The following is a 13,962-nucleotide window of genomic DNA, read 5'->3' as shown; positions in this document are numbered from 1 at the left end:
CGCCAGTGTAATAAAGCTGACTCTCCTAACTCTCTGAGTGCCGCTTGGGTTCTTTCCAGTCCTGGTATCCGTAACAGGAGAAGGGAATGGTGTGGCACTGGGTAAGTTTCCTATTCTTACAGCTTTTAAGTCTGAGGATGGTGGGTGGTGGGGTGACTGAAATTTGAAGAGAAACCTGTACTCTTACTGGCTTGAAGAATTGGAGAATGGAGATGGAGGTAACCACAGCAGCTGGAAAGTGAGGAGGGGAAATCCTAGGAGAAAACTGAACAGAGGGGATCCCAAATACAGCGTATAAATTCTGCCCAAATCTCTACAGACCCTGAAGCATGCAAGCCTGGAGCAGAGATTTGGGGAGCCAGACGCTCAGGTGGCACTCGCATAGGGTCTGACTCCATTTTCCAGGGAGAGTGCCTGGGACTTGGCCATTAAACTCTGGCTGTGGGGCACTGACACCCAAGCAAGCTACCAGAGATGATGTTTAGCTCCTCAGCATTCCCTGACAATGGAACACTGAAGGAGATGGTCTTTCAGGGGGGACCTGGTCACAGTGTCAAATGCAAATTTCAAAGAAATGTTTTGTATTGTTTGGCTATAATGTACTGTAGCATTTTATTTCCTCAGAATAACCAAATTAAACCAAATACTGAAAAAAGCCAAGTTGTGGGAGGATAAACAAATAAATAACATTTTACTGAATGGCCTGCACACTATCCTCCACACGTGGCTTCCTCCAGATACAGTAAGTGCATGACCGGTGTGCACACACTAGGTGTAATGAATGGTCTTTGGCTCTGGAGTCAGGAGCCCAGTTACACCCCTGGCTCAGATACTTATTTGGGTAAGTTAGTTAACTTCTTTACTCAACTTTGCAATGATATTACCTACCTCTCCAAGGCTTATTGAGAGGGTTACGGAGGATAATACATGACAAGTACTGTTTCGCTGAGGGCATGGGTCACAGTAATCTTGATTAAAGCTGCTAAAACACCAATCTCCTCCCCACAGAGGACGTCCTCCCCACACCCACTGTCCATCTGCTGTAACAGCCTTCGCAAAGTATGCAGGCAGGAAAGAATACCAGACTCTGCTTAACTAGAGCACTTTGTTCCTGCCCTGACCTTCCCAACCTATACCATTTTGAAAAAACAGAAAAGGAAACTAAACCCATTCTTAAACCCAGGAGGGGTTTCCACAATGCCTAGCAATGTCAATCTGTGCAAATGTTTGTTTAATATGTATGTTTATATATGTTGAGTAGTTGTACTTCGTCTAGTTTCCTCACATTTAATCTGGATTCATTATTTCTAAAACTCAAATTTATTTGATGTTTTAGCTTTCACACACTTCTTAGGAAGAATGATTTATCATAAAGTTATATACCCAGCTATCCTATGAGTGTAGACAGAGGATAAAGTAGAAATTGAGTCCTGTACTGTATTATAAATACTTTCAGCTGTAGCCATGCCTTTTGTTATGTACAACATTCAATTTTAGAGTTCATGTTCCCTCTGGGACTGAGAGGAAAAAAATTTCATTAAAGTTTACTTTCTTGAAGAGCTTTTAACGCATAGCTCTTACTTTCTAAATGTCAAAGGCTGATGAAAATCATGCTATTGCTATTAAAAATATAGGGGTGATGTAAATGTAGAGAAAACTAAATTCATGTAAATCTGACTTTCCTAAACAGTCCTGGCCAGATTCAGCTAGTGTTTCTTCATGCTTAAATTAGGGTCTTGAATATTAAAAGTTATAATTCTTTAAAGTTTGTTCTTGTAAAATAATAATCACAACAATGAATCCTTACTTAGAAATTCTATTCTAGCCCCATAACTCCCCAAATTAAGAATAGCTTCCCCCCTACCCCCAGGGTAGGAAATACATCTGGGAGAATACTAGAATGACAGGGCAAACCGGTAGAAGCAAAAGTTACGTCCCATAGTTTACCATCTATCATGAAAATTCAGTCCCCATGAGCCCTGGGTCTGGAGCAGACGTGGAAGGTGAGCCTGCTGTGGGTACAGAACTGGGAATTCAATTCAGGCTAGAAGCTTTGGAGCTACTTTGCACCATTCCCAGAACGATCCCACTTCAACCCCAGAACTCTTCTGCTCCACTGCAGTTTTCCATACTGGGTGTGACTAAGCCATTGAATCTTCCATTTAACTTCCCTGTTCCATACACTACTACGAGTTCCCAGGCTTTAAGCAAGCTCACAGTCTAATGAGACATGCAAACAAATCAGCATAATGTACTTTTTTTATGTGGTACATTAGAGATACGTATAAAGTGCTCTGGAGACACAGTGAAGGGGGCAACTACCTGCCTGAAGGAACACAGATCTCTTGGAAGTGATATTTGAGTTGGGTCTTGAGGGCAGGTCTTTAATGTCTATATCTGGAACCCCCAATTAACACTAGAGCTGTCTCAATGGGGACCAACCACCCCAAGGCGGAGTTATAGGGATCTAAATCACAGGGGCAGCCTTCTGAGAGCTCTATTGCTACTCCCTTTCCAGAGTGATACTACAGCATGTAATAGATCTTCCTCACACTGAGGCAGACATTTCAAAAACAGATTTGGGATGATATTCCCTCCCAAAGTTATTTTGGATAACTGAGATATTTTCCTTAACCTAACTAGAGAAAGCCTCCCTGAGATACGGAGTTATATCTTTATTCTAGTTGTGGCTTATTTCATGACATGGGGCACAGAGGGTGGGAAAGAAGGTGACAGAGTGTGGACTTTAAAAGCACATTAGTGCAAAATATAGATAATGTATTATAGAATTGTACACTTGGAACCTATATAATTTTACTAACCAATGTCACCCCAATGAATTGAATACAATTAAAAAATTAGAAAAGAATAAAAGCACATTAAATTTTGATACTCGATCATACGGTAATATTTTGTATATCACAATGAGGCTATTAAAACAAAATCAAGAGCAGTATCAGAAGCAGTGGGGATTAACAGTAAGACAAACAGTAACTATATAAAATGGTCTCCATTTTATGAAGAGAGTTAGTGTTCACATGTGCACCCCTCATGGCAGTGAGGTCAAGTGACAAGAGCAAGATTAAGGACGAAGACCTAGTTTTGGTTTCAGCTCTGCTGTTACATGCTTCGTGATCCTGAACATACTCTGAATCTGCTTATTTGTAAGTTGGGATAATAATATTAGCTTACATGATTGTTTCGGAGCTTAAAAGCAAGTATTTTATAAACTTAAATTCTACACAGAGATTACTTGTTAACATTATGAAGAGTGTCATCATCCAGTGGTCAATAACTCCACTTTTAGAATTTCTAGACTCTACAATTATTCAGTCTTTCTACATTCCTTCTGGCTTTTCTACCTCTAATTAAAACTCTACAAAGATGTAACAGGAAAGGCATGGAGACAAGTCAAATGAGATAGTTCTATTACTTGGGTGAAGTGCTGGTATAAAGTTTGGTAGAAGACTTCAGTGAAAATGTTTCTGATTAAATGTGCATTTCAGTCATCTAAATCGGAGGGCAGCAAACTATGCTCTGCAGGCCAAATTTGGCCTGCTACCTTTCTTTGGATAGCATGTGAGCTAAGAAAGGTTTTCACCATTTTTAAAAGGTTGAAAAAAAATCAAAAGAATAATAATATTTAGTTACAAATAATAATTATAGGAAATTAAAATTTTACTGTCCATAGTTTTATTGGAACACAGCCACACTCATTTGTTTATGTATTGTCCGTGGCTGCTTTCGCTTCATAAGCAATGTACAGCTGAATCGTTGTGACACACACTATACGAACAGGTGGTGCTCTCACTGCTTTGCACTGCTTCTCAGTGCGACAAATTGCAGTGACACATTTATATCTTGACAGTGTTTTCAGTGCCACGTGAATAATGATATTGCAACATTTAATATTTTTATTACCCATCATGTCTAAACAAGAAGACAAGATAAAAGTGAACTTCTAATGTTGAGCTTTCAAGGTACAGTGAAGTACGGATGACTTTGTTATTGAATTAAATGGCAAAGTATTTTGCTAATTGTGCAATGACATAAGAGCTGTGATAAAAGAATACAAAATATGTCACTTTACCAGACTAAGCACTCATTCCCAACTCAAGGAAAGCAGTGATCAGAAAAATTTAGAACATTTAAAATGAAATATCTCAACACTGCAGCATTTCTTCACAAAGATAAAAAATCAAAACGACCCTGGAAAAAATGTTAAGTTTCTGAGTGGCTCATTTGTTAGCCATGCAAAGAAAGTCATTTACCAATGGTGAGTTGACTAAATCTTGTGTGCTTGCAGTAGCTGAAGAAATTTGTACAGAGAAATTAGATTTGAGATTGTTTGCCTTTTCGTGAGAACAGCTGCTTGAATAGTTGAGGATATTAGGAGTAATATCAATAGAAAACTAAAAAACAAGGCAAAGCATTTCTAGTGACTTTCTTTAGTTCTTGATTGGTTAACAGATGTTATCAATATTGCTTGGTTGTCTATTCTGGAAGTCACTGCTTTGAAGTGACTGAAGAATGTGCCTTGAATAGTCTGTGTGGAACAACCACAGGTGAAAATATTTTCAAAGAAGTTGAGAAAACAGTAATTCAGTACAACATGAAGCAGAATCTGCTAAAATATGTTATATATGATGGTAGTAAAAGTGTGTGCAGCAGAAAAAAGTATAATTTATATAAAAGTATAAATTTACAATACTTGCGAAAATGTAAAGTATTTAATGCTTATGGTTATTCATTGTATTATTCATCAGTGGTACTGTGTGGAAAATATTTGACTCTATCAGCTGTTACTGGATCAGTAGTGTTATCAATGAACTTCATTCACTCTTGTGGACTTAACCATTGTCAGTCTGTGACTTTCTGTTAGAAACAGTAGCCAAATAGTCTGACTTGTACTATTACACAGGAATTCAATGGCTTAGCAGTGAAGTTATATTTGAACTTAGGGCTAAGACTGAAATTTTTGTGAAGAATTGCCCTCAACCATTATTACTAAATACTGAATGGCTTTGGAAATCAGTTTTTGCTGCAAATTTATGATGTTTCTTAATGAATCAACCTAAATGACAAGGAAAAACAGTGTTTGTATACAAAATTTTTGTAAGTTTCATTTAGAAAACAACTAACATTTGATAACAAGTAATGCCAAGCACTTTTATACTCTTTTCATGCTGTCAAAAGTTAAAACAAGAAGCAAGACCTCCATTCCCATACAAATTTGTAGCAGCATATTTTCTGAGCTCAAACTACAGTTCCAGACGTATTTTACTGAGCTTAGTGCAAGTGCAAAGCAAATGTCCATGTATCAAAACCCATTTAACTGTGCAATTGAAGAGCTTCTACCTAACCTTCAATGGGAAGTGATTTATCTGCAATGAAATGACATGCTAAAAGGCAAATATCAAAAGAAGAACCTAACAAAATTCTACAAATGTCTTTGAAGAGAGGAGTATACTCAATTAAAATTATGTGCTTGTAGAATTATTTCAGCATTTGGCAGTACCTAATTGTGTGAATAAATATTTTAAAAGATGAAATATATAAAATCTCATTACCGATCAGAACATTTGCAATCAATTTTGATGACTCGAACACTAACTTTGAACCTCAATTAAGCAAAATGGTATCCCCCCAAAATAATTCAATTTTTCTCATTAGTAGACATGTATGACAGAAAATTGTACTCAGTTATTATTATTATACATTGCATATCATCGATACAAAAGTGTGGAAATTTGTTCTCTCTCTTGTTACATATGTACCTAAATAATAGCCTTGATTTTGTCTCTTAACCTGCAAATTTTACTATCTCGCCTTTTATAGAAAATGGTTGCTCATGATCCCTGATCTACATTAGTGGTTTCCAAAGCAGTTGTTCATTAAAATTTTCTGTATTTAAAAATGCAGAACTAGTTCACTTGTAATGTTTTAGCTGCACAGGCGATTCTGGTGCCCACCAAGGTTGGCACCAGTGGTCTATAGTTCCTTCAGCCTTGATCGCATTTACCATGAGTCACCAATAGCTGCAAATAATAATATCCTAACTTATAGTTGGGAGAAACAGTAATAAGCCCTGTTTAGAAGAGGATGCCTACAATTTAATTAAGCAAGTCATTGGCAAAATTGGGTAAAACTGTTAAGATTCTTGACCTCTGCTTATCGGTCAAATTAATTAAAATAAAATTGACAAGGGACCCAGAGAAATCATTTTGAAAAACCTGGGTATAAAGGTAGACGGGTAAAATACTATTCTTCTCAGCTTAGTTATGAAGGCAATGTTCCCTTTGTATTTTTAATCAGTAGTAACAAGACATTAATAAATTCATTCATTCAAACATACTTATTGATTTATTTATACATGTCAGGCACGGTTCCAGGTGCTGGGAATACAGCAGTGAACAAAACAGACCAAAGTCTCTGCCTTCACGGAACTCACATTTTAGTGGATGGGAAATTACAACCATCTCTAATACCCCTTCAAAATAGCCCAAAGATGTGAGTAAACAGCCCCAGAGTCCAAAAACTCAATTTACCATTACAGGAGAGAAGATGACTAGTGCAAATGCAAGCAAAGTTTTTACAGCTGGTGTTGGCCAGATGACTTGAATAAAGGAAAAAGTTGGATGTGCATGTGTGTGTGGGTGTGTGTATAAAATAGTTGCCACTGTTCACTGAGTCGCCCAGTTGGTTCAAATTCACAAAGGCAGCTACAGAAATTCACTATCAATTTTATCACTATCTCACATTTGTTGGTATCCTTTTTCTTCTATTTCTTATACAATCTTACTTTCAGAGTGAAGGCTTAAAGCTCAGACTTGGGTTAGGGTACATGCTGGTCCCCTGTGTTGAAGATCACTTTTATCATTTTTTTATTATGGGGTGGGTAAGAGCTGGCTATGGTAACAGGGAATTCAGATTAGATTAGTAGACTAAGGAGGGATTTCTGTGGAAATCACCTCAGTCTTCATATACTTATCAGTACCAGGATCCAGGTAGGGCACCGCAGCCTCCTGCCAACCACCAGTGACAGCCTCCTTTTTGTAACGTGACTAGCAGAACACACAGTGCAATGTGTTACAGTACAAAGAAGGCATTGAAGCCCCTGCAGCACTGTCAGTGCCTCTGACTCTGCAGTGGGCCAGGAGTTAAAGCGGAAGGAATAGTGAAGAAAGAAGGAACAGACTGCACTGCTCCTGGCTGATGATTACAAGTCAGTCACACCTACTGCTGATTTATAAAACTATCTTCCAAAACTCCACCTTTCCTATCAAAACCCCTAGCAAATTCAAGTGAAAAAATACCTCGTTTGGCTGGAAGTCTGGGTCTTTGCCTTTGGACTAACGTTTCCAGGAATGAAAACTTTTGCTAAAAAAGGGCTCAATGAAGGAGGAGAATCAACTCACCGCTCAGTTGCTGCTGGGCTGCAGCCAGGCGGCTGGGCTTCAGGATGAACTGGCACTGCATCTCTCGGGGCAGCTGATCCATGAGGAAGGGCTCTTGGAGGTTGGAAGGGCTGGTGGGGTCCTCTGATAACTGTGTCAGGAGGGCAGTGTCTCGAAGATGGCTCATTTTGATTCCATAGGGATACTCATGCCCTACACAGAGAAAAATCTGAATGTAGACTGTAGGCCGACTGGTACTGTGAGCATGTGTGCTACATACTGGAATGTACTGCAGTTTGCTCCTGGGATTTTGGTATAAAGAATCCTTTTGTTGACTGAATGATCATCACGCACATTCTTACAGTTGGAGACCACTGCACTATGCAGGTGGCCCTACCAGAGTAGTTTTAAGCGGGTGGGGGAGAGGGACAAAAAGCCAGACTTTAAAGAATATCTTGTTTGCAATGGACAGATTAGTTTGTGAGTGGCACAGTGTGATGTTTCCCGTGTTCACATCTAAGAATACTTAAGGGTATTCTAATTTTTCCTTTGACATTAACTATATCTGCAAATCCTTCACCTCTCAGCTCAAATCCATGATTTAAAATATTTACCTTACCCATCACACAGTATTATAAGGATCAAATAAGTAAATGTTAGTGGTGAATCGTACTTAAATAATAAAGGCAAAGTACTATATATTTCAAGCATCACTCATTACTATTATTCAACGCAAGATGTCTGTCTGAAAAAGATTACTTTTTTTAGTTACATAGTCAGTTACTCAAGAGCATCAGGACTGGTTTGTTTGTTTTATGCTTCCCTCCCACTGTTGTCCTCTGAGATTGGTGTTCATAGGCAATCATCAGAAAGGAGACTGCAGGGTATTATAATAGAAACAGAAACAAGATGCAACAAGGAATCTGTAAACTAGAAAAACTAAACGCTGGGCATCTGACTGCAATATGAGTTTTTGCTCTTTAGTACTCTTAAGTAATTGTATTTTCTTAATTGAATCCTCAAGCACCATTGTGCTGTAGATTTGTTTTGCTTACATTTTGACCTATTTGCATTACTTATGTATTTTTAAAATAATTTTTATTTTTCAATTCTAGTTGACATACAATATTATATTAGTTTCAGGTATACAACATAGTGATTAGACATTTATATAACTTATGAAGTGATCACCCCAATAAGTCTAGGACCCATCTGACACCATATACAGTTATTACCATATTATTGACTATATTCCCTATGCCGTACTTTACATCTCCATAACTATTTTTAAAAACTACCAATTTATACTTCTTAATCCCTTCCCCTTTTACACCTACCCCCACACTCCCTCTCCTCTGGCAATCATCAAAATGTTCTCTGTATCTATGAGTTTGTTTCTGTTTTGTTTATTCATTTATTTTGTCTTTGAAGTACAGAGAGTAAGTTCTCTTCTATTCCTGATTTATCACTGAACGTAACTCAGTGAACTCTCCCTCCATCTGGCACACAGTGTCAGTGTTACATTGATATCATGTACTGCAGCAGCTTCCAGGGATTAAGGCAAAAAAAAAAAAAAAAAAGGACTACTATGACAGCAATAAAACAAACTCAGCTTATCAAAATAGCAAGCAGCTAATCTACAAGTGAAGTGTGCAAGGCATGTTAAAATAAATATAAATGAAGAATTGCTGTGAAATAACAATCGTGTCCTGTGTCCCGTGGTTTTTTAGTGAGAATTAGAGATACAGCTTGAGGCAGTTTTAAGCCTTAAAGTTACATAGTTTTAATTAAATTAATATATTTCATTAAAATTATTTTAAGTGTTTATTTGATTTTTAAGCACAATTTTAATTGTTGTTCATTGATATTTACAAAAATTATCACATCAAAAAAGAAATGGGAAATGCAGTGAATTTTGTCCTCAGTTACACACATGATGGCTGGTTTTATTTTAAATCTGAGAATACACATTTTGTAGAAAAATTTGGTTTTAGATTATTAAGATCACTTGAAGAATTCTCAACTACACAGTAGTGACCTGACAGGTAAATGAAAGGATTACATGAGGTAATGCAAATGATATGCTTTGCACAATGCCTGGCGATGGTAAGCATTTACAAATTAACAGATATCGTCATCATCATCAGCATTACTGTCATTATCTCAAGATTTGCTATAGATACTTTCCCTTATTTTAATTGCTCTATTTGTTAACAACACTGAACGAACTTAACTGAACAAAAAATATTTTTTAGCTAAATGATTTAAATAAGGTGAGATGTAACTATTTACCAATAATTCCTTAAAACAAATGCTGAGAAATTTGGCTAGAGAAATAGCAAAGTAAATTAGTGAAGTACTAGCTAGTTGGTAAGTCAGTGAAGATTTTTCGGAATCTAAATGGGTTAATCTTATTTTCTTTATGATGTCTGTGAGATTAAGAGCCATGATTGCATTCTAGATGGTCTTCCATAGAGGCAATGTATTAGGTAGAAAAGGGAGCAGGTAATTCAATAACTGAATATGAAAAATAAATATTAGGAGAAAAGAAATACCAGTACATATTGCTTTCTCCTAGAAAAAAACTTCAAAAGGCTTGGCAAGATAGCTCTCTTTGTAAAGTGTAAAAGAAGAGAGGAAAATTTCCATTTCTCTTCCCAACTATACCATCAGCTGCTTGAGTGAAGAGATGTTATTTGTCTAGCATATAGAGAATGCTTGATAGATATTTATTAAATGAATAAATGAATTTATGGGATTTAATATTTAATAGTAATTAAGCTTAGGACCATATGACCATTTGACATTTAGAATTATAATGAAAATACAATCAATCCTATCTTAGATTTTCACAGAAACTTACCAATAAGTGGATATGGGGCCGCTTCTTTGCCAGAATTGACCCATAATTGGTAATCTCTCTCAGAGCCCTGGAAATAAAAGAATTAACAATAATTCTTTCAAGTTTGGTAATTGAAGGAGGAGACATTTTTTGATGTTTTTATGTTTTGCAAAAATATTAAAATGGGGACAATATAAATGCCTTCAGATTCATGCGGCATTATAGTTTTTGAAGACGCCAGTGCTAATTCCTACAAGCCTTCTCCCCTTCTCCAATCCCTAACAGTACTCAGGAGTCTTCAGGAATCCTGTCTTTTCATAATGATTGCCAGGGATCCAAGAACTGCAGTGGAACTACTCATTATTATGGGTAGCCCACAGAATGTGAAATCATATACATGTCCTTTCACAAAGGGAGAGAAAGTTCCTTGTGTTCTAAAAGACTAATCTTTTCTTTAGAACCCTGACTTATGCTATGTCTTCAGACTTCTCAGGGAATATTGGACTTATCTCCAACATGCCCCTGCAAAGACAACCTTGTTATTCAGGAAGCCACAAACACTGCTATGTCTGTGATGAAAAAGCAAAATCACAAAGGCTGACTATGAGCTCAGCTGTTTCTGAGGGAAAGGAGATAGGTAACTGGCACAGTCATTGGCTTCCTTTTGGGCAAATCCAATCTTGGGGACAGAAAGGACAAGAATTCTGCCTAGAGAATAGGTCCAGTGACATAACCCCCCTCCCAAAAAAACTCAAAAAACGGAATTGTTCACTAGCAGAATTACTGTGTTTCCCCGAAAATAATACCTAGCCGACAATCAGCTCTAATGCATCTTTTGGTTTTCTGTGGGTTAAATATTTTTTTTTTTTAGGGTTCTATCTTGACTTATATGGTGTTTTGGAGAGATGTACTATCCAAATATGAAGTGTCTATAGTTGCTCTGAGTTTTATAATATGCGAGGTCTGACAACTAAGTTCATGAACTTGTTCAAATGATGTAGCTAACCTATTTTGATATCAGAAGGATTATTCATTATGAATTCGTACCAACTGGACAAACAGTTAACCAAGTTTACTATTTAGAAGTGCTGAAAAGATTGCGTGAAAAGTCAGACAACCTGAACTTTTCACCAACAATTCATGGCGCTTACATCACGACAATGCACCAGCTCACAAGCACTGTGTGTGAGGGAGTTTGTAGCCAGTAAACAAATAACTGTATTGGAACACCCTCCCTACTCTCCTGATCTGTGCCCCAGTGACTTCTTTACCTGAAGATAAAGAAATATTGAAAGGAAGACATTTTGATGACATTCAGGAGATCAAGGGTTATATGACGACAGCTCTGATAGCCATTCCAGAAAAAGAGCTCCAAAATTTCTATGAAGGTGCTGGTGTTGGTGCATAGCTTCCCCAGGGGAGTACTTCGAAAGTGACCGTAGTGATATTCAGCAATGAGGTATATAGCACTTTTTCTAGGATGAGTTCGTGAACTTAATTGTCCAAACTCGTATGTTACCTCATAGTAACACCATGTTTGCATATTTATAGAGAATCTCACTCAAGAAATGGTGTTGTCCAAGTGTTTCCTTTAGTTTCTATCCTTCTGAATGTCACTCCTCTATGCCAGTAGGGAGGAGAATTTTCTAATTCTCTTTACCCTACGTCATCCTCAAATATTCCAATCTTGTCCATTAATAACATTTAAAAAACTTGTCTTTAAAAGAAGCAGAAGCTAAAAGCAAAACAGGGGAAAATGTGGTGTGCACACTAAAACTCTTTAAATCCATGACCTAATTCAAAGCTTGTTTTTTAATTAGCCAATTCATTAGAGGCACCAGCCCTCTCATCCTCTGGACCAGCAGTCGTGAATATGGTTTCTAGCTATGTGTTCTTTATTTAAAAATTCTACTATAGAGCAAATCCTTCAGAATTCATCATCCTAAGACTTACTGAATCTTGGGATAATAAGAGAATAATTAGGTAAGGGAGAAGAACCAGGAGAGGATATGGGGAAAGAATAGTCATATAGTGACAAGTGGGAAAGGAGGAGGTTGAAACTTTCTTATTAAGAATCTTATACCAAAAAAAAAAAAAAAAGAAAAGAAAAGAAAAAGAAAAAGGAGAAAAACCCTCCCCAACTATATATGTATAGAGCATATACAATAAAAATACATATTGTTTTATTACCACTCTAAAATTAGAGTCTAATCTTATGCTTTTCAGTTCACACAGGTTTTTAAAATGGGAGTAAAAGAATAGTACCCAATATTAAGATAATAAGAATTTACTGTCCTTATTTTCTACATTTTTGGGAACAAAGTATGACTGATATCTCTAGCTGTCTTATGATGGAAGGGATAATATTTACATGAATCTAAAGTATCAAAGATTGTTAATTAAGAATATCTAGCAGAGTCACTTACAGTTATTCCTAGCATTGGTAGTGACATGTTGATAACTTTATTTGCTGTATCTGAATTTGTTATTGTTATAGTTTTAGACTGTAGTAAAAAAGAAAGAAGAAATACAGCTATGAATAAAGAATTTTAAAACAGGAGAACAAGTGATTATTGTCAAATGATTATCTAAAGCAAATCTGATTTCAAGTGCTGACAGGGTAAAGCATCTGACTTAATTAGAACAGAAACCTTTGATTATAATTTACTTTCATTTCATTATACATGCCTCTTAATAAACCATCTATTTCTCTTAAAATAAAGAACATGTGGCTCACTGAGGCAAGAAAGAAAAAAAGTAAATATATTTCAAGAAAAGTACATGGACCACCCTCCCAACCAAAAAGAAATCAGTAAGGTTGATCCTTTGCATCATTTCCATAATGCAACATGGAATAAAAGAGGGAGAGAGCTATTTCTGTTTCTTCCTGAATACTGTTTTCACAGTGTGGGTTTTTATTTCTTTGCATGGTAAAAAGTCAGTTCAGGTAAAATCAGAATAAGAACTGGTTATAAAAGACATTTCAAGTTTAGAATTTTTAGAAACCACTGTTTATTGAGCACTTTCTATATGTCAGGCACTGTGGCAACTGAGATTTTCGTTGTTGAAATCTGTAGAGGCCTTAAAACCAGTGAGTCTAGCAAGGAGGACTGAAAATTTTAGAAAGCTCAATTCTGTTACCAACTCTGCCATTGCATAGGGTATCTCTAATAGCTCTGTGCTAAACTACATTGAGAAATTACTACTTAAAAACAGTTCACAATAAACAAAGGGATTAACAAGATTCTGAGATAGTTATAGAGTTCACTGAATTCCAACACATTGTTTAAATATAAGAAAATGTTATATCATCAGAAAAGAAATATTTACTATGCACATCGGTTTTACATATTATAATTATCAGATAAATCAGGAATTAAGGCTGTATCCCTGATACGGCTTACATGGCACAAATAAGTAGCATAAATGAAAGCAAAATGATATAAAACAAAAAATGATATAAAAATAAGCTAAGTGAAGTCCATTGATGATTCATCACTTATTCTTCCATTATAGTGTTATTTCACTACAAGCTAATTACTTGACACGACAAATTGCCTCTTAAGGTTGTTTGTTAACTGATTTCGAATTGTGCTCCTTGTAGCTCTAAGGATTGGGCAAAAGTGTCTTAGAACCCAACAGGGAGGGCACGGAGTACCCAACCAACCCAGTGTTTGTCTTCTACTAGAGTGGCAAAGATGTTTTAAATACTCGGCTTTAACT

General features: G+C 36.5%; 1 protein-coding gene across 5 annotated transcripts in view; it reads right to left on the bottom strand.

Moving 5' to 3' along the window:
• The window catches only part of ARHGAP20 (Rho GTPase activating protein 20), a 142,708-nt gene that overhangs the window by 16,592 nt on the left and 112,154 nt on the right, over positions 1–13,962 (bottom strand). For all 5 annotated transcript variants that reach the window (XM_019715315.2, XM_019715312.2, XM_074335514.1 and 2 more), the window contains 3 exons: positions 12,666–12,743; positions 10,261–10,327; positions 7,419–7,610 (listed from right to left, as the gene is read on the bottom strand). In XM_019715315.2, the coding sequence (XP_019570874.2) occupies positions 7,419–7,610; positions 10,261–10,327; positions 12,666–12,743 (337 nt within the window). The remainder of the gene's footprint in view (positions 1–7,418; positions 7,611–10,260; positions 10,328–12,665; positions 12,744–13,962) is intronic.

The sequence above is a fragment of the Rhinolophus sinicus genome, linkage group LG06 (assembly GCF_036562045.2).
Source record: "Rhinolophus sinicus isolate RSC01 linkage group LG06, ASM3656204v1, whole genome shotgun sequence".
NCBI lineage: Eukaryota > Metazoa > Chordata > Mammalia > Chiroptera > Rhinolophidae > Rhinolophus > Rhinolophus sinicus.
The sequence above is the reverse complement of the archived record's forward strand: the minus strand, read 5'-3'. Positions and strand labels throughout refer to the sequence as shown.